Source organism: Hypomesus nipponensis, chromosome 5 (assembly GCF_054491055.1).
Source record: "Hypomesus nipponensis isolate SF chromosome 5, ASM5449105v1, whole genome shotgun sequence".
Taxonomy (NCBI): Eukaryota; Metazoa; Chordata; class Actinopteri; order Osmeriformes; family Osmeridae; genus Hypomesus; species Hypomesus nipponensis.
In genome coordinates this window covers 7,419,384-7,437,811 of record NC_140365.1, presented here as the reverse complement: position 1 = coordinate 7,437,811, position 18,428 = coordinate 7,419,384, and the positions used below count along the sequence as shown (strand labels likewise).

Genomic DNA, 18,428 nt, shown 5'->3' with positions numbered 1-18,428 from the left:
ACACACACACTCCAACACTCTTCAAAATACCCAAGTCCCTCTTAAACTGAAAGCGCCGGAACTCTGATACCATATCGGTATGTAAATTATTGTCTGGAAAAGCTGAACCTCTCCCTGCCGCACAATAGCGCTGATTGTCAACAGGGTGGGTAAAACGGCACTCGTGCTGAGAGATAAGTGCCTTTGATTTATTACCCACCCACATTGTCATCCGCGTTCTCCCTAGCCCTCCAGCACGGCTTGTCACAAACACACACACACGCACAAGCAGGCTCTCTTGTCGACGGATATGCTCTGCTCCCCACATAGTGGTGCGCCCAGGCTCCAGCCTCAGCCTGCTCGCTGGAACGCTCTCCATTAATTCAGAGCTCCAGGATAGCTTCCCCCCCTCCAGAGGCCCCTTTGTAGTCCCAGTGAAAGCTGCTCCAGCTCTCAGGCTCTGGGGAGCTGGCGCTCGTTTCCCCCCACCCTCCCTCCCCTCCCTCAACGCCAGCCTTGCCAGTCAGCCAGCAGGCCTGGCAGTCACTGTGCATAATCATGGGACCACAGTGGAGACGGGCAGACCGGCTTCCAGGGCTTTAGTGTGTGTAAGACACCGAGACACAGGCTCCTCCAGGGTCCTCAGGGGGAACACATGCCCGCACGCTAGAAGTTGTCTCTCTCTCTCTCTTTCTTTCTTTCTCTCTCCCCCTCTCCCCCCCCCCTTTCTCTCTCTTTCTCTCTCCCTCTCTTTCTCTCTCTCTCTATCTCTCTCTCTCTGTTCCATGCTACTGCATCTGGCTTAACTTGAAGACAGACGCCGCTTCGGTGGTGTTTGCTAGCGGCGCATGTACTGGAGTGGCTTGTGAAGGTGGCGTGGTTCCTTCGTACGGCGATGCAGCCGTGGCCTTTTGACAGGGTGGAGCGCCCCTGTGTTTGTCTTCAGATGGAGGACGGCGAAGAAACAGATGGCGTAAAGGGAGTCCGATGAATTAACCCTCCTCTCTTCCAACCCCCCTCTCTCTCTCTCCCTCCCTTTCTCTCTCTCTCCCCAGCAGTAGTAGGAGCAGCACACCTGGCAAGCCCCCCCACGGCCAGCAGGCTCCGCCCCCACACCTACACCACCTCCCGCCCTCCGCCGCCGCCGCCGGCTTCCCCCTGCCCCTCCCGGCCAACCAGAACGCTCCCCACGGCTTCCCCCTGCCCCTGCCGGCCAACCAGAACGCTCCCCACGGCTTCCCTCAGGCCCTGCAGTCTTCGCCACACCCACATCACCCCAATATGTTTGCGCCTCCAGCGGCCTTGCCCCCACCACCGCCACTGACGTCTAGTACCCTGCCGGTCCCTGGACACCCTGCCGCTGGGAGTGCCTACTCAGGTAAGCCGGCGCCCCCATGCAGCCACAACGCCCCCCTCTGGAGCGGCGAGGAAGCGCACCCGACAGCTGCCTGAACACACGAAGAGTCGTGAATTATGCAGGGGCTGTTGTGGCAGATGCTAGCCCTGTCATGCTCTGTGAGATGTGCGTGTGTGAGTGTTATAGCCATGGAAACACGTGAGGGGAAGACAAACAGACAGACAGACGGATGGGCAGAATGTTACCTTGGTGATCATTTATGAAGGACAGCGACAGTCGTTTTAAGATTCCAAGATTCCACAGGGGCTCTGGGGGGCGATGTGTGACGGTGTGGACAGGAGCACACACTCTCTCCCTTTGTTTCTCTCTCTCTCTCTCTCTCTCTCTCTCTCTCTCTCTCTCTCTCTCTCTCTCTCTCTCTCTCTCTCTCTCTCTGTCTCGCTCTCTGTCTCGCTCTCTCTCGCTGCCAGCTTTGATGGATGGGCCCCTGGCTTCACACACAAATGACAGACACCAGCCAATTATGCCTTGGTGTAAAAGTGATTACACGCTCTCAGTGTTTTGACAGGGCGTTATCAAGCTAAATGTCAGGGTCAGGGTGGACGAGGAGGAATGGAAGGCTTTAGTAACGCTCACTGCCATTTCATTTTCACAGGGAAATGTGTTCATCTAGGAGAAATCAATTTAGTCGATACACAATGAACCAGGCTGGATATTGTTCAAAGATTCTAATGACATTTTTATGAAGAAAAAAAACAATTTCCCCTCCCCCATAACTCAATAAAAGATAGAAATAAATGTATAAAACGGTGCATTGAATTACTGTGGAATACAAATTATACGGTTACTCTGGAGAAAATAACTTTTCTTGGGCAATTTGCTCAATTTGGACAGAGAGCGAAATATAAAATGTTCTTGGGTTTGTGTTTGAGAGCTTGTGCCAATGGATAACCGGGTCTGTGCAAGGCTGGATTCGGTTGCCAATAAATATTTGTGCCTAAAGAGTTTAGTTCTACAGTAATTCTAAGCACTGATACATAGGTCAACATGATTAAGATTAAGATCCATCCTCTTATTTATTGGAGAAAAGTTGCACAATTGTACATTTTTGATCAGTATGATATCTATTCTTTGTATGATTATGACTTACTTTAAGATTGTAGCATTGTTTAAGGTTACAAGTCATTCAAACAGCCGCGATGAAAACCCTACCTCACACCCCTACCACTCTGTCTCCATCTCCTCTCTCTCTCCTCCACCAATCCAGAACAAGACCTGTTGCGTCAGGAACTCAACACTCGCTTCCTGGCCTCCCAGAGTGCAGACCGCGGCGCCTCATTGGGTCCGCCCCCATACCTGCGCACAGAGTTCCACCAGCACCAGCATCAGCACCAGCACCAACACACCCACCAGCACACCCACCAGCACACCTTCACCCCCTTCCCCCACGCCATCATGCCCACCCCTGCACCGCCCATGGTGCGTACCCCAGCCAGAAATGTGAGGATAAGTAGAGCACAACTCCAACAGGGGTACCTTTGGGAGGGAGGGAGGGAGGGAGGGAGGGAGGGAGGGAGGGAGGGAGGGAGGGAGGGAGGGAGGGAGGGAGGGAGGGAGGGAGGGAGGGAGGGAGGGAGGGAGGGAGGGAGGGAGGGAGGGAGGGAGGGAGGGAGGGAGGGAGGGAGGGAGGGAGGGAGGGAGGGAGGGAGGTCATTGGGGATGAAGTTTATACTATTTTTCATGTGCAGCAGTTAAGTGTTTTACATGTATAAAAGTGGGTTAGGGTGGGGTGGAAAGGAAAGTGTTTTTTGTGAGTTTTGAAGAACGTGAGTATTTTACACAGTACAGTATGCGTGTGTGTAGGACTCTGTCTGGAGGAAAACAGAGGTTTCTGTGGGCTGTGCTCAATGATGACCATGTGTTTCTCTCCAACCACAATGATGCCTTTCTTCTCCCCAAAACCCTTTCTAGTGTTTTCTCTGGCATATGTGCCCCCCCTCCCCCCCCCACCCCAACAAAACTCAAATACAGTTATTTCTAAATTGGCAATAACTGGCCAGAGCGAGTTGTTTAATTCCGAGCCAGCTTTGAGAACATAATACCGGTTTATTCATGCTAGCTTTAATGACATCATTTAGTTGTGTGGGGGTTTCATTATGGGAGAATGCTTTGGGTTCGAGCCATGCTGTTAGTCTGCGACTGTAGGCGATGGGGTGGCAGTCCCTTAGACACGCACACACAGACCCACTGTAAATTGCTTAGACTAGAGATTTTTTCGGCAGCTCTGAAGATTCCTCCAAGGCGCTGTGTGGCTAGCTGGGTGACAGCTAATGAGGGCCTAAAAGAGAAGCTTTTTTTATGATGGCACCGTTTAGTCCTGACTTGGGGGAAGGAGAACGCTCTCCCCAGACCCACATTAAAGTCACCTAAAGCTGCCCTAAATGAGAGGCAGCTCTGCAAAGTTCACCAGGGCTCCAGTCACGCAGTGAATGAGGGACAAAATGGAGGGAGGGAGGAAGGGAGGGAAGAAGGGAGGAAGGAAGGGAGGGGGGTGGTCTCTCTGAGGCAGGGCAGCAGGGAGCGTTCAAATCGCTGCCCGTCTAGTGTCGACAAAACAAGCCTTCAAGTCTCAAACGTCGCCGCTAGCACGGAGATGACTCAGCGGCAAAAATACACGCCTGTCCCCTAAAAACGTCCTTTCGAAGGCACGTTCTAAGAGTCAGCTCTTTGTTCTGTTGCTTTGGTGTGAGGGGGGAAAGAGTGCTCCCATTCTCAATGGTGTTTATGTCATTCCTTCCAACAGTTTGAAAAATACCCGACAAAAGTCGACCCCTTCTACAGACACAGCGTGAGTTTCTGACAACGTCGCCTTTTTTATCTGTGCCGCTGGGGAAGTCCCTCATCTGCCACCCCCCCACCCTGTCGTCTTGCTCTGTCATGTCACCTCATCGTGCTCGTCGGTGTCCTAGTGTGTTTATGATCTCATGCCATCTCCCATCTGCTGCTGCTGGAGGACACTCCAGCATCCAGTTCATCACTGTCCGGCTGCTTGGCTCTTGCATTATGTTGTGAATGAGAGAGACTGAGAGAGAGATGGAGATGAAGGAAGATATGTTTGTGCTACTAATCCTGTGTCTTGTTTGCTAACCGGTAACATTTTTCACATGCTGCCATTTACTGAACAACCCACAGCTAATAGCTGAAACAGCTGCACTGTGTATTTGTGTGTGTGTGTGTCTGTGTGTCTGTGTGTGTCTTTGTGTGTACGTGCTTTTGTATCTACCGCACTTGACCCCCTGGCTTTAATTAGCGCTCTGTTATCCAGAGTGATTCAGCTGTTGTGCTCATTGTGACTGAGAGCAGCAATAACGCCCATCAGTTATGTTAATACCTCTTATTGCTGTTAGAATGGTTACCCAGGGCAGGCCCTGCATGGCCTTCATTCCTACATTAAAATATGTCTGTTTAGTTTCAACCAAAGCATTCCATCTCTTGTCAAGGGAGTTGGGGGAAACGCTCCAATTACCTTTTTCCAGTAGCTGTGCTGAACATATAGAGACACTTAATGACTCCACACATACACCCAGTGTAGATGAATAGGTGGAGGTTCTGGCGTGGGTAGCCTGGGGGCTCAAGGGGGCTGTCAGAGTGGGCTCTCCAAGGCAAGGGGGGCCCTCCTGGACCCTCGGAGTCCATACAGCTGCTGGCCTCAGTGAACCGCCACACCTGTCCTCACTCCTCTGCTCTCTCTCTCTTTTCTCAGCTGTTCCACTCCTACCCCCCTGCCGTGTCCGGCATTCCCCCGGTCATCCCCCCCACTGGACCCTTCGGCTCGCTGCAGGGGGCCTTTCAGCCTAAGGTACGGAGCACCACACACACACACACACACGCCCTACGCTTGTGTTTCAGCATAGGGAGTGGTCGATGAAAACACACACACACCATGTGGAATACACGGTCAAGGCCTGATGAAGAGCCACTCGCACTCTGCGGCCTCCAAAGTGTCCTTCACTTACCATGTGACCGTCTGGGAAGCGGGCTGCTACCGGGGGGCTGCTGTCTGATAGCGTGTTCCGTGTGTGTTCCTCAGACCTCCAATCCTCTGGACGTAGCTTCCAGACCCGGCGCAGTCCCACACACACTCTTACAAAAGGACCCCAGGGTAAGTCTTAGACACACACTCAAACACACGCGCACACACACACACACACAAAACCCTGTACCATGTTATTAAAATCCACCCCCAGACTTTGAGAGGCCGTCAGCATTTTTGAGCGATGCTTCCTGTTGAGCCTGTTCTCGAATCATCAACAAGCAGCTCATTATCAGTTGTGTGTTGATCAGCCTGCGCGCTGTGCTGCGTGGCTGATTGTGTGTTTACGGCTGGTTAGCTCGGGCGCTGGCGTGGTACTACCACACCGCAGTCTAACAGCCTGTCTGTATTGATATGCAGGGGGTGTACTGAGGGCAGGCACATTCATAAAACACACTCCTAATTACTCCCCCAATGCTTCATTTAAAAGGGAAATTCTAACATTTTAATTTGGCCAATAATGAAACGATGCTCCGCTGCTAATTAGAATGGCTTGATTGACAGCTAAATAACTGAGCCTTGTCTCTTCTCTCCCTCCCTTCTCTGTGTCTCTAGCTAACGGATCCGTTTCGGCCCATTCTCAGGGTAAGAGTGCTCTATCAGCGGTCATATCCCCTCCCCACCATCTCCCCTCCCTCCCCACACACACAGACACACTCTCTTACCTGACACACTCTTACCTAGAAAAACTAATTACAGCGTCAGCCTGCCTTATAAGTGTTGTCTGATTGAGTCGATAGAGTTTTTAATGAACTGAGCGCAGCACTCGAGTGTTTTCAGCTCCACAACAACAGAGAGCAGGTAGCAGGATGATGATGTCTCTGCTAGAGGATAACAGTGTGGAGAGGTCTGAAACCACTGTTTACCATGTTGGGCATGTGTGTGTTTTTTAGGAAATTACCAAAGGGGTTAGTGTGGGTGTTTTGGGAGATATGACCAAAGGGGTTAGTATGGGTGTTTTGGGGGAAATGACCAAAGGGGTTAGTATGGGTGTTTTGGGGGAAATGACTAAAGGGGTTAGTATGTGTGTTTTGGGGGGAAATTACCAAAGGGGTTAGTATGTGTTTTTGAGGATATTACCAAAGGGGTTAGTATGGGTGTTTTGGGGGAAATGACTAAAGGGGTTAGTATGTGTGTTTTGGGGGAAATTACTAAAGGGGTTAGTATGTGTGTTTTGGGGGGAAATTACCAAAGGGGTTAGTATGGGTGTTTTGGGGGAAATGACTAAAGGGGTTAGTATGTGTGTTTTGGGGGGAAATTACCAAAGGGGTTAGTATGTGTTTTTGAGGATATTACCAAAGGGGTTAGTATGGGTGTTTTGGGGGAAATTATCAAAGGGGTTAGTATGTGTGTTTTGGGGGAAATTACCAAAGGGGTTAATATGTGTGTTTTGGGGGAAATTACCAAAGGGGTTAGTATGTGTGTTTTGGGGGAAATTACCAAAGGGGTTAGTATGGGTGTTTTGGGGGAAATGACTAAAGGGGTTAGTATGTGTGTTTTGGGGGAAATGACCAAAGGGGTTAGTATGTGTGTTTTGGGGGAAATGACCAAAGGGGTTAGTATGGGTGTTTTTTAGGATATGTCCAAAGGGGTTAGTATGTGTGTTTTGGGGGAAATGACCAAAGGGGTTAGTATGGGTGTTTTGGGGGAAATGACCAAAGGGGTTAGTATGGGTGTTTTGGGGGAAATGACCAAAGGGGTTAGTATGGGTGTTTTGGGGGAAATGACCAAAGGGGTTAGTATGGGTGTTTTGGGGGAAATTATCAAAGGGGTTAGTATGGGTGTTTTGGGGGAAATTACCAAAGGGGTTAGTATGTGTGTTTTGGGGGAAATGACTAAAGGGGTTAGTATGTGTGTTTTTGAGGATATTACCAAAGGGGTTAGTATGGGTGTTTTGGGGGGAAATTACCAAAGGTTATGTCTGCTTTGGGGGAAATTACCAAAGGGTATGTGTGCTTTGGGGGATATTACCAAAGGGGTTAGTAATATAGTCTACAAAGCTGCCAGGGAGCAAGGCAACAAGAATGGCATCATGTTATGGATGAGACGGAGGGAGTTAGCAATGTCGACATGACTGAGAATAGAGACATTCCTGATCACCCATGGCCACACATGAGGGAGATGTTCGAAATTGTCTGTGTTAAAATTATTCCTGGCGAATGCATGTCTAGTGTATATTTGTATGAACGTATTAATATAATGTGAGGTCCAGTTACCAGTGTGACATTGAAACCGGTAGTAGTAAAGCATACTTTCTACTTACATACATGTCAGAGCCCATACTTCTATACTTTAATTTGAGTGAAAAAGTGGTCAGTTCCTTCATGTCTTTTTAAACATGATCTGTACTTCTACTTGAGTGAAGGATGTGTGCTTTGCCATCTCTGTAGAAATGTAACACAAGAACAAACCCAGCCAAATGTAGGTTTGGCTCGTGGCAAGGATTTCGACCCATCCATGCACATACACCATGTCACAGTCACATAAATGCCCTACAGTGTAAGCTAGAATGTGTGTTTTCTGACTGCTGAATGTTAGCTGTTGACGGTAACCATGTCCTCTTTTTGTGTCTCCAGAAACCGGGGAAGTGGTGTGCGATGCATGTGCACATAGCCTGGCAGATCTACCACCACCAACAGAAAGTAAAGGTGAGACCTCCCCTAATGCTGTGTGACTCAATCAAACGAGGGTCTTTTTAGCTTTGTTGTTACTAGGGCTGAGTGTGCAGCTGATACCACTGCCATCTAGTGGTTCATTACAGTAACAACAACAAGGAGACAGACATCCAAATCTTCTTGCATTTCATCAAGACATATTTATTGAGGCAGCGTCTGACAACTCTTAATTGTTCCATTAACTTCCAGTCAATTGTTGCCCAACATTTTATTTATTTTATAGTAGAATGCATAAGATGGTGTTGTCTACAGTATGCTGTGTACTACTATTGTATATGTGAGGTTGAGTGGAGGGCTTGGTTTCTCATGTGCTGTTACTCCGCCTGGCGTCTTCCAGCAGCAGATGCAGGTCGACCCTCATAAGCTGGACTTCGGCCTCAAGCCAGAGTTCTTCAGCCGGCCCCCGGGCCCCAGCCTCTTTGGTGCGATCCACCACCCCCATGATTTGGCACGCCCCGCCACGCTCTTCTCAGCTGGAGGTAAGTGTGTTTACCTTGGAGCCCAGGACACTTTACCCTGCAACACAGAGCAGATAACATCCGAGTTCAAGTTTGATGAGATTAATGATCTCATCAATATATGCTTACATAAAAATAAAAAATCAATTTTTGAAATTTGTGAATGGATGTAAGACTGAATGTGAATCTATTTCCCCCCCATCCCTAATGCTTGGTAATGATTCCTCTCCCTCCCTCCCTCAGGACCGACACACCCTTCAGCAGGACCCTTCGGTCACCCCTCCCACCACCCCGGAAACTTCCTCACCCCCGCCCCTCACCTCGAGCCGTTCAGCAGGCCTCCCTCCTTCGGCGGCCTGGCGTCGCTCAGCTCGGCCGCGTTCGGGGGGCTGGGGAACCCGGCACTAAGTGAGTTCCAGCTCCCTGGCCACACCTTACAGTTGACATGTTGTATGCATATTTGTACTCACTGCCAAAAATCGACATATACGTGGGTAGATAATCAAAGACCAGAAGTTCTAACAATTTATACTTTAACCGAGATACAGTTGAACAGGAACAGCATCTAAGCTATAGTATTACATAGGATGGGAACGCATGTAGTTTGAACCTCGATGGACAATGTAGGCCCATGTCGATATGCCTTTTAACTTGCGTCGTTGTGTGTTTTCCGTGTGTTGAATCCCTAACAGCGCCCAACTCCATGTTCGGCCATAAAGACAACCCCAACGCACAGCAGCACTTCGGCAACAACCACGAGCCGTGGAACCGGCTGCACCGCACGCCGCCCTCCTTCCCCACGCCGCCGCCCTGGCTCAAGCCCGGGGACTCGGAGAGGAGCGCCTCGGTCAGCTCCCACGAGAGAGACCGCGACTCGGACAAGAGAGACTCCTCCTCCGTCACCAAGGACGACAAGGACAGGTGGGTGTGTCTTACCTGACGTAACGCGTCGCTGCGTGACGCCCACGAAAGTGGGGGTGGAATTTTGCGGTTGTACTGACCTCGCTTGTTTGTGCTCCTTTCCAGGGACGTGGAGAAGCGCCACTCCAGCCACCCGTCCCCCGTGCCCATCAACCCCCTCACCCTGCTGGGCCACGGACGGCCCCAGGAGCCCCCCCGGAACCACCTGCCCCCCGCTGACAACCCCAGGGACAAGGACGGCAAGGCCAAAGACAGGGAGCGCGAGCACTCCGAGTCCTGGAAGGAGGGCCGCAGCCCGTCGGACGAGCACAAGCTCAAGGAGAACCACCACGGGGACAAGGACACGCCCGTCATCCTGGACGGGCGGGTGTCCGAGAACAAGACCCCCAACCGGGGCGGGACGTCCCCCTACATCCGTCAGACCAGTCTGGAGCGCCCCAGCGGGGGCCTGGGCGTCTCGGAGAAGAAGGGGGAGCCGATCTACGAGCACCCCAAGAAGAACAACGGGAACGAGGTGAAGGTGAAGGAGGAGCGGAAGGAGGAGCAGGACAGCCCCCCGGACAGACCGGCCGAGCACCCCCCCCATGTGGCCCCCACACCCACCCTCCACCCGCCCTCCTCCATGCCCATGCCCATGGGCATGGCTGGCGTCCACCCCATGAACGCCATCAGTGGCTTGGAGAGGACTCGAATGGTGGCGCCCTTCATGGGCATCAGCCCCATCCCGGGGGCCGAGAGGTTCCCCTACCCGGCCTTCCACTGGGACCCCATGAGGGACCCCTACAGGGGCCTGGACATCCACAGGAGGGACCCTCTGGGCCGCGACCTGCTGCTGAGGAACGACTCCCTGCACAGGCTGGCGGGGCCCCGGCTGTACGAGGCCGAGCGCTCCTACCGGGACCGGGAGCCCCATGACTTTAACCGCGACCACCCGCACCCCCTGGTGCTGGAGCAGAGGAGGGAGCACGAGCGCGCCCACCTGGAGGAGAGGGAGCGGCTGCAGATGCTCAGGGAGGACTACGAGCACGGCCGCCTCCACCCCATGCACCACCACGCCCTGGACGGCCACCTGCCTCACCCCCACCACGCCCTCATGGCCCCCGGACTACCCAGCATGCACTACCCCCGGGTCAGCCCCTCGGCGGCTGCCGGTATGGCGGCTGCCGCCGCCGCCGCCGCCGCCCACCAGAACGGCATCCTCAACAAGACCCCGCCCACAGCCTCCCTGAGCGCCCCGCCCCCTCTGATACCCACTCACGGCGCCAGAGCGGGCTCGCCCAGACGGACTACGCCCCTGGGCACAGACATCAGGGACAGGCCCAACTCACACACCCACAAGGACATTGAGGCACGGTGAGGAGAGCTTGGGCTGTCACTCCAGACTAGACTGCCCCGCCCCTCACCCAGCAGCCCTGTGCCTCAACTCATCGTGAACTCACACCAAGCACTTACCCTTGGGCGAAGCAGACTCCAACATAGCTGTGAATAACAGATATGGGCGCGCAAACACACACACATATACACCATGAGTTGTTTTTTTGTACAAAAAGGGACAAAAGGATGGGGACAAAAAAATGAGATTTTACACACCTTTTTCCAGTTGGCTCCTGCTTTTGTGTGTATTCTTTCTCTTGTTTGGTGAAGTGGTCTGGAGTATGCTGAAGGTCTGTAGAAAAGTAGAAATGAGATGAAAGCCCCCACAGAGACAATATTGGAATGTACAGGTACTTCAACGAGAGAGGGGAAGCGTGTAGATATGTGTACAGTCAAATTGCTCACTCCTTACGGGGGGAGAAAAAAAAAATCATGGTACAAATATGCAAAAGGGTGTTTTTGAAAGCTTTACTTTGAACAAATGTAAATAGAGGACTGTTGAGGAACAGGTGCAGAATGTGCTTCGGGCAGATCCGTTTTCGCTTGCTGCAGCAGAACAAGATGAACGTTGTACCAGAGAGACCACCTCCCCCATTCAACTATGCAACAACAGTCTGGGCCCGCCTCAGAGGCTGCCTCAGACACTGCCTCCCCACCTGACAACGCTGTGTTCTCTCCACAACCCCACTCATCTTTCAGTTCACATCCCTTCACTCCATGACAACCAGTCTGGGAGAGCCAGCTACAATCTGTGGTAATGTAAGTCTTAGATAGGAGATTTTCGTGGTGACAATCCTTCAAGTTCTTGTAATAGAGGTATTATATATTTGTTTTGGGGGGGGGGGGGGGGGAACTGCCAAGTCACCGCTGCAAATTTAGTTTGAAGGGAGAGAGAACTTTGTGTTCCCCCCCGTATACTTCCTGGTTATGGAGAGAACACACCACAGCACACTAACAACAGGACATCACAATTCCCCCTCTGAAGGAGTGTAAAGTACGTGTTTGGATAAAAAGTTCTGTTGGTCAAACAGTGTATTAAAAGTGCTATCCTAAGTTGTTGTATCTACAAAACAAAAAGACAAAAAAGCAAGTCTGAACTATGGACGGTTTGTTTCTAATGAGCAGAGATCTATTTTAGTAGTCTACTGAAGGGTTAGTTGTGCGCTTCAAACTCTGTGAGATCATGTTGTGCAGTGTTTTTTTTAAATCCAACATTAAAAATGTCCACTGGAGCCGTAGTGGTTAGTCAATGCGTATTGCAAAGAGATTGTTAACAAGAACTTTTTTGCTGTTTATCATGTACGTAAAAAAATGAAGTCTTTCTAGATCATGTACAAAAATGAGAAGAAAAAAAAACAAAAGCGACTGAATCTTCAGCATGATCCTCATTTAAACTTGTGTTATGTAAATTGTGCCATGTTATTAAAAAATGTGAACTAACGTTGTCCATGTGCTGTTTATGACTCTCGCTGACGGTGTGGTCTGTGCTACACTCTATAGGTAGAGATAGAACAGATAGCATATACAGTCTGAGGATTTAGTACTTAACAGACACATACCAGGTAGATGTGTCAGGGTCAGAGGATCATCAGTCAGGGTTGTTCACACAGTACAACGTGTCAGTGGGATGGTCTTGCATTTGGAATCACTGATGGCCCCTGGGTGCAGAACCACAACAAAATCAGGTTATGCAAAGCGTGAACTATCAGATATAGCAGTATATGTCTCCAGTGGAGGATGGGAGTGAAACTGAAATTGAGCAAGAGTTTCTGTTATGTCTATTCTGAAAGAGACCGAGGTCCATCTGATAACAGATACAGCCGTGACATGAGTCACTACTGAGATATTGTCATACAAGGGCACAGTCCATCAGTCAGGTCAAATGAGCTGCTGGACTCTACTGTGCATTTCTGAAAGGGACTATCCCTGTCCTCCAGATTCATCTCTTTAAATATATATATATTCTCTCTCATTTTATACCTTTTCAGGAAATGTATTCTCTCCTCAAGGCTTCTCAACCATTTAATATCTTTTTCATTATTCTTATTTTCTTTCAAACCACAAGAGAAACACAAGAGGTTTTGTAAAAGCTTTACATTCACAAGGCCACACCATTGTACAACTGCAAAAGGCTTAATATATTAACAGACTTACCTATGACTGTACCGCCGGGTCTATAGGTACGGTTTGGGCGGCACTGCGCCATTCAAAATCGCCCCTGAAAAAGATCCTGACAGCTGTTACATTTCAAATCGCCAGCATAACCCTCACTCTTACTATGCTTGTCTTATTCCAGCACACACTGGTTACAGCACTAAAGCTATATTGGTCTACTGTACTTAAACATGTTTGTTTTGAAGTAGTGTGCTTGCTCTTACCTTATCCACTGGGCCAACCTCCCACTTCATTTAGAATAAAACAATCTGGAATCATATTTAAAAATAAATATAAATAAGGCCACTTTAAAGATATGACATGTTTTATCAGTGGCATAAGCTCTAGAGACCAACATGCTCATGTCTCCTGAGAGACATTGTACAGGGAGACTCCTGGACTGGGACCCTTGTGGCTCCATGTGAGCTGAGGCCTTACTGCAGGGCTCTGAATCCCACCTGAGCCATTCACCTGCATGTCCTCCCCTAACGTCACTGGTCTGTCCCAAATAAAGCAGAAACGATCTGCCCACATTAACATGTCTTTCTTTTTCAAAAAAGGCCACTTAAAATATGTATTTTAGGGAGTTAAATAAACTCTCTTGGCTGCAGGCTCACATTCATTCCCCCCAGGAATTGTACCCTCTCAATATACATAAAATAGAGATCCCCCAACAGAAATACATGGAACACAAAGCTAGTGTTAAGGTTTCAAAACGACGTGCGTGCAGGCATTATACGTTACCTTTCCGGGTGTACTTTGCTTCTTCAACACTAGAGGGCGACAAAACATAACGTGAAGGATGAAAAAGCCCAACCAGTGTCCAAATAACGCCAGTCAAGTCATACCGTGCATGACATCCTGTAAACAGAACCCAGCGCTTCTGCTGTTGCCTCTTGACGAGGCAGAACCAGTCTTGCAGGTTAACAAAAGGGTGTTTTTCTGTTTTGGTACTTCCCTGGTATTTGTTTTATGTGGAACTGAACGCCAACACTGCCGTCTAACTGGAAGAGCTGCATGACAGAGATGAAGAGAAGTGGTGGTTAATGACACATCTGACGTCCATGGGAATCAAACCCGGTTGGTAAAGATCTCTAGGCGGTGAGCACTGACAGAGAGCCGTGTGATTGTGTCTGGGCCATGTCATGGTGTTCACACAGCCATTGGAACAGGATTATTTCTACAACAAAAAGAGATTCAAAATCAATGTTTTCGAGCATACTGAACCCCGGGGTGAATCCTCACAGGTAGAGACACAACATTCTCTTCGGGGGGTCGAAACGTGTCAATCCCTGCACTCAAACACTGAGGATGGGGAGGTGTTACCAGATTACTCCCGTCCCCTTCTCAGTCTTACACGGCCTCCTCAGCCTTATAGAACACCCTCCCTGGCCACTGTAGAACAGAGGGAGTCTATAGCGAAGGCGATTAGGTGGGAACGCTGAGGAGCTTCTCCCTGACAACAATCCTAATCACATCCAAACAAACACTCTCAAGCTCTCCTAAAAATACCCTTCCTTCTCATAAATGGGAAAATATCCCCCTCTCCGTGGTAATGTTCCCCTGACTGCAGACTCCTTTCAGAAATGGACTATAAACACACAACTGGTATTAATCTGAACACCATTACTGCTACGCTTCCAGCTAATGGAGGAGGTGTTTGGAATGGTTGTTTTCCCAGAAGTCTCTCCATTTACACAGCCGTGAAGGATGCAGACAGAGAGAATGTGACACCCTTTTTAAATCTGCACGGAATCTTAACTGTTTTCTAAGAATTCTGAAAGAATAGATTACAAAGCCTGTGTTAAATTACCCACAGCACAGTGGAATAAACCACTATTTTATGACCTCAACGGTCCAATAAGTCTATTTACTGTCAAACTCATTTCCAGTGTTCCAGTGTCTCAGAAGAGGAATGTTTCAGGCATATGTTTCATTGGTTTTCTATTAGATTAGCTTCTTAAGCTACACATGACAAGCCGATGGCTAGATTGACACAAAATGGTTCATGCAGAGTTTTCGTGCAGCCTTGCTCTGAGCAAGAATATGCCTGGCACTAAAATCTCACAAGGTCAAAGGACAGCCACTTTGTAATAGTCTACAATAAATAATTTGACCTAAAAATATTATTTTTGAATGCCATCAAGTGCTAAGCTAAAGAAGTTTAACAACCTGAATTTGGTAGAATTTCTTTCTAGGGCAATGCACAACCTACATGTTAGGTCTTGAAATGAAATCCTTGGGTACATTTTCTATTAATATTTGTTCAGCATTCAAAAAGTAGGAGAATAGTTCCGTTTTGATGAGGCAACATTCTTCAACACTTTACTCATTACAACATTTCTCCTCATTTCAGCCCTCATTATGAATGTCTTATTAACCAGCTAGCTGTTACAACAGCAGAGGAACATGTTCTTTGTCTACTTTCCCCATTTTTATCTCCCTGAATTACCACATAGACAGGTGTAAGGGGTACTTAACAAGCTCTTGCTGTGACAGCCTACATCCTTTTGTAATATCTGAGATTGTAATTCCGAACAACCAGGAATTTACATATCAGTATTTTGCAGTCCTGAGAACAGTGTCCCTTTTGCAAAAAATCCAAAGTAACCTTTTCACAGAAACTGGGGCGGGAGAGCATCATTAATGTAATTGGGTGAAGCTGTCACATTCTGCCTCTCAAAGACAATGGAATAGAAATAAGGAATACGTTTTTTTTTGTCATTCAGTATCTATAGCCTAATGAATTCCCTCGGATTATCGAATCAAACTGCGCCCCTTGACTGCCAATCTTCTTGGACCTTACTAAAAAACACATTTTGCCTGCCTGCAGGTTTTAGGAACCTGCTTCTATTTGTGATGGAAGATGGATTTATTTTCAACAACCACGTCAGAAATCTGCACTCGAACCCCCATAGGTGTTCACGCCACAATAGAAAGCCGATAACTAACTGGTGCAATCTTATGTTCCCCCTGGGCTCCTTGAAGGAAGCAGCCATTTCTCACAAATGAATCTATGCTTTCACTGACCCTGTGAGCCCATTGGCTCCTCTGTGCCATCAGATGGGTTGACCCATGCCTTCTCCATCTCCTCCTCCTGATCATGTCTGCTCCCTGACCCGGCCGTGTCCCTCGGGGCTGCTGCTACAACCAGAAAAACAATTTAGCCAATCTCTCTCCTGAAGGCAGCTGAATCAGGCCCAGATCTCCAGATCACCCCCTTCACCCACACAGCCCCTTGGAGGAAAAGCCCCACTTCCAGCCGATGTGAAGGGTGAGTTCTGCCAGGGAGGGAGGTCTCAATCTGTGTGCGTGGACAGGGCTACTGTGGGGTCCGTGTGCAGCACTGAGAAGGGGGAAGGACACTCTAATTGCCTGGCTGGAAATAGCCTGGGGTGGGCTGCTGTCATGTCCAAGGGGCTGGGACTGGAGAGGGATGGCCCCTCTCCACTAAATCACCACCCTGACCTGTGGCCTCACGGTAGCCCCTCCGCCCGGTGTTGCCGCACAGTGTACAAATGTGTGTACACAGACACAAACTCTCTCTCCCTCTCTCTCACACACACACACACACACACACACAATCTCACCAAGCACACACAGGACACATATACACACGCGCGCACACAGCCGATTTATCACCGGCATCACCATGGTAATAACAGAGATGACCCCAATCACAAGGGAAGGAAAAAAGAAATGCATTCCATTCCCGGGGCCAAGGCTGCGTTTCACTGCCGCGTCCATTGTGCCCTCCTGATTACCTGGCAGTGGAGGTTGATCACCTGTAATGGAGTCCAGCGGAGGTGCAGATTAACGGTACAAATCACCGTGTGAACGACTGCAGTTCCTCGGGCAGGGCTCTCCGGGGGCGAGCCCCGGTCTGACTTCCAGCCTCCCCGACCGCTAGCCCAGCCGAGCCCCCCTGCCCCTCCTCTGAGGTCAAGCAGGGCCGATAACAGAGCTGCCCGTCAGGCAGCCAGCAGAGCAAGAGGTGGGGATGTGGCCGTGCTGTGAGACTAGACCACAGAGAGGAGGATATTAAACCAGCGCACGTCTGCCTGCCTGCCTGCCCTCAACCTCTCCATCGCACGCCTGGGCACTTTTTTCCTTCCTCGCCATATGGAACATGCTGCCAGAGCATCTCTGATGAAGTTAATTCACCACATGGGGAGCGCCACCGCGGTGTTGCAAAGCGCCGTTAGTTTGGTCCCATGACTGAAGGGAGTGATGAAAATGTCACTGTTACCTACAAGGAGCCGGGTGACATTCAGCAGGATTTCCTCCGGTAAGGGTGCCTGGCTCACTGGCGTGCTTCATGGGTGAATGAAATGTGTTGTGTGTTGGGTCTCTCAGACCCCTACGGCATTGGGTCTCCCGCTTGGGGGAAAAAGGCGAGCTGGCATTCGCGTTAGTCACCACAAGAGAGGTGTCGCGGTGACGTCAGAGGTGACCTCAGTCAGGGCCATGTGACGGTCACTCCATGAGAAGAGAATCCAGACCTTGTACAGACTGTCCAATGTATGACACGCCTCATCCTGTGCATGTGGACCGATGGTAAGAGATTGCAGGCAAAGGGCACAAGGGTGTTATTCGCCCCCCCCCCCCCCCTCCCTAGCAGAGGAGATGACAAACGCAAGAGGAACAGCTGGAGGATTCATCCCAGATAGCTTGTCTGTCACGTCTGGCCGTAGCCGAATGAGTGTTGTGGGTGTCAGGAGAATCTTACACGAGTGCTCATTGCTCACGCCTGGCGAGAGTCTTGCCTACACATGACGGTTGGCTTGACTGTCAGGACCCGGAGACCTTCCTGGAGGAGGTCTTTGCGGAGGTTTCTAAACACAGACAGACTTTTCGGTGGAGGCTTTACACACGGGAGGAAGAGGGTCTTTGCGATGAGACCAGTGCATTTTAGAGGGGTCCTTTTGTTCGCAGGGGGAGAATCACGCTTACAAGATAAATCATCCGACGGCGCAGCCAGCTTAGACTGTGTACAACCAGATAAGGTTGCCAAGGAAACCCGCCTGGCAAACCAATGAGAGCTCTCCCCTATCCCCCACAACCCCCCATCCTCCCCTCCCCCCCCCTCGATCTGTGCAAACAATTAATACCTTGCAGTCAAATGGGAGTGAGCGGAGAGGTAGGAAGAGAAGGCACAAATCCCCAGGTGCTTAACAAAACGGCAGTCTCTCGTCCTCCCCCTCTCTCTCCAAGCCGGGACAAGAGGCTAAACGTGTCACAAATGGAGATTGGGCCACGAAACAAGAGGAGATATATAATGCATGGTACTCTAATTCAATGACAGTTGAATGGCACACAGCCCTTAAATCTAATCCATACATGTCATAGCCAGACAGCGCTAATATCCTTTTAATGTGTGTTTTGAATACACAGTCGTAAAAGGAGGCCATTACATT

The 18,428-nt window shown here is 49.8% G+C and overlaps 1 protein-coding gene and 1 long non-coding RNA gene across 3 annotated transcripts in view; one reads left to right on the top strand and one right to left on the bottom strand.

The window, feature by feature from the left end:
* Window positions 1-12,297, top strand: part of auts2a (activator of transcription and developmental regulator AUTS2 a) — a 238,564-nt gene extending 226,267 nt beyond the window's left edge. For both annotated transcript variants that reach the window (XM_084697684.1, XM_084697683.1), the window contains 11 exons: window positions 1,035-1,357; window positions 2,604-2,836; window positions 4,140-4,184; window positions 5,100-5,195; window positions 5,427-5,498; window positions 5,985-6,014; window positions 8,006-8,077; window positions 8,442-8,583; window positions 8,806-8,970; window positions 9,243-9,483; window positions 9,589-12,297. In XM_084697684.1, the coding sequence (XP_084553810.1) occupies window positions 1,035-1,357; window positions 2,604-2,836; window positions 4,140-4,184; window positions 5,100-5,195; window positions 5,427-5,498; window positions 5,985-6,014; window positions 8,006-8,077; window positions 8,442-8,583; window positions 8,806-8,970; window positions 9,243-9,483; window positions 9,589-10,840 (2,671 nt within the window). In that variant the 3' untranslated portion in view covers window positions 10,841-12,297. The remainder of the gene's footprint in view (window positions 1-1,034; window positions 1,358-2,603; window positions 2,837-4,139; window positions 4,185-5,099; window positions 5,196-5,426; window positions 5,499-5,984; window positions 6,015-8,005; window positions 8,078-8,441; window positions 8,584-8,805; window positions 8,971-9,242; window positions 9,484-9,588) is intronic.
* On the bottom strand, window positions 8,214-12,618 carry LOC146288253 (uncharacterized). Its single transcript, XR_014755113.1, has 3 exons — window positions 12,417-12,618; window positions 11,074-11,149; window positions 8,214-8,620 (listed from the first exon to the last, which is right to left on the bottom strand). It is a non-coding gene; the product is annotated as an uncharacterized LOC146288253 (long non-coding RNA).
* Between the last annotated feature and the right edge of the window lie 5,810 nt (window positions 12,619-18,428).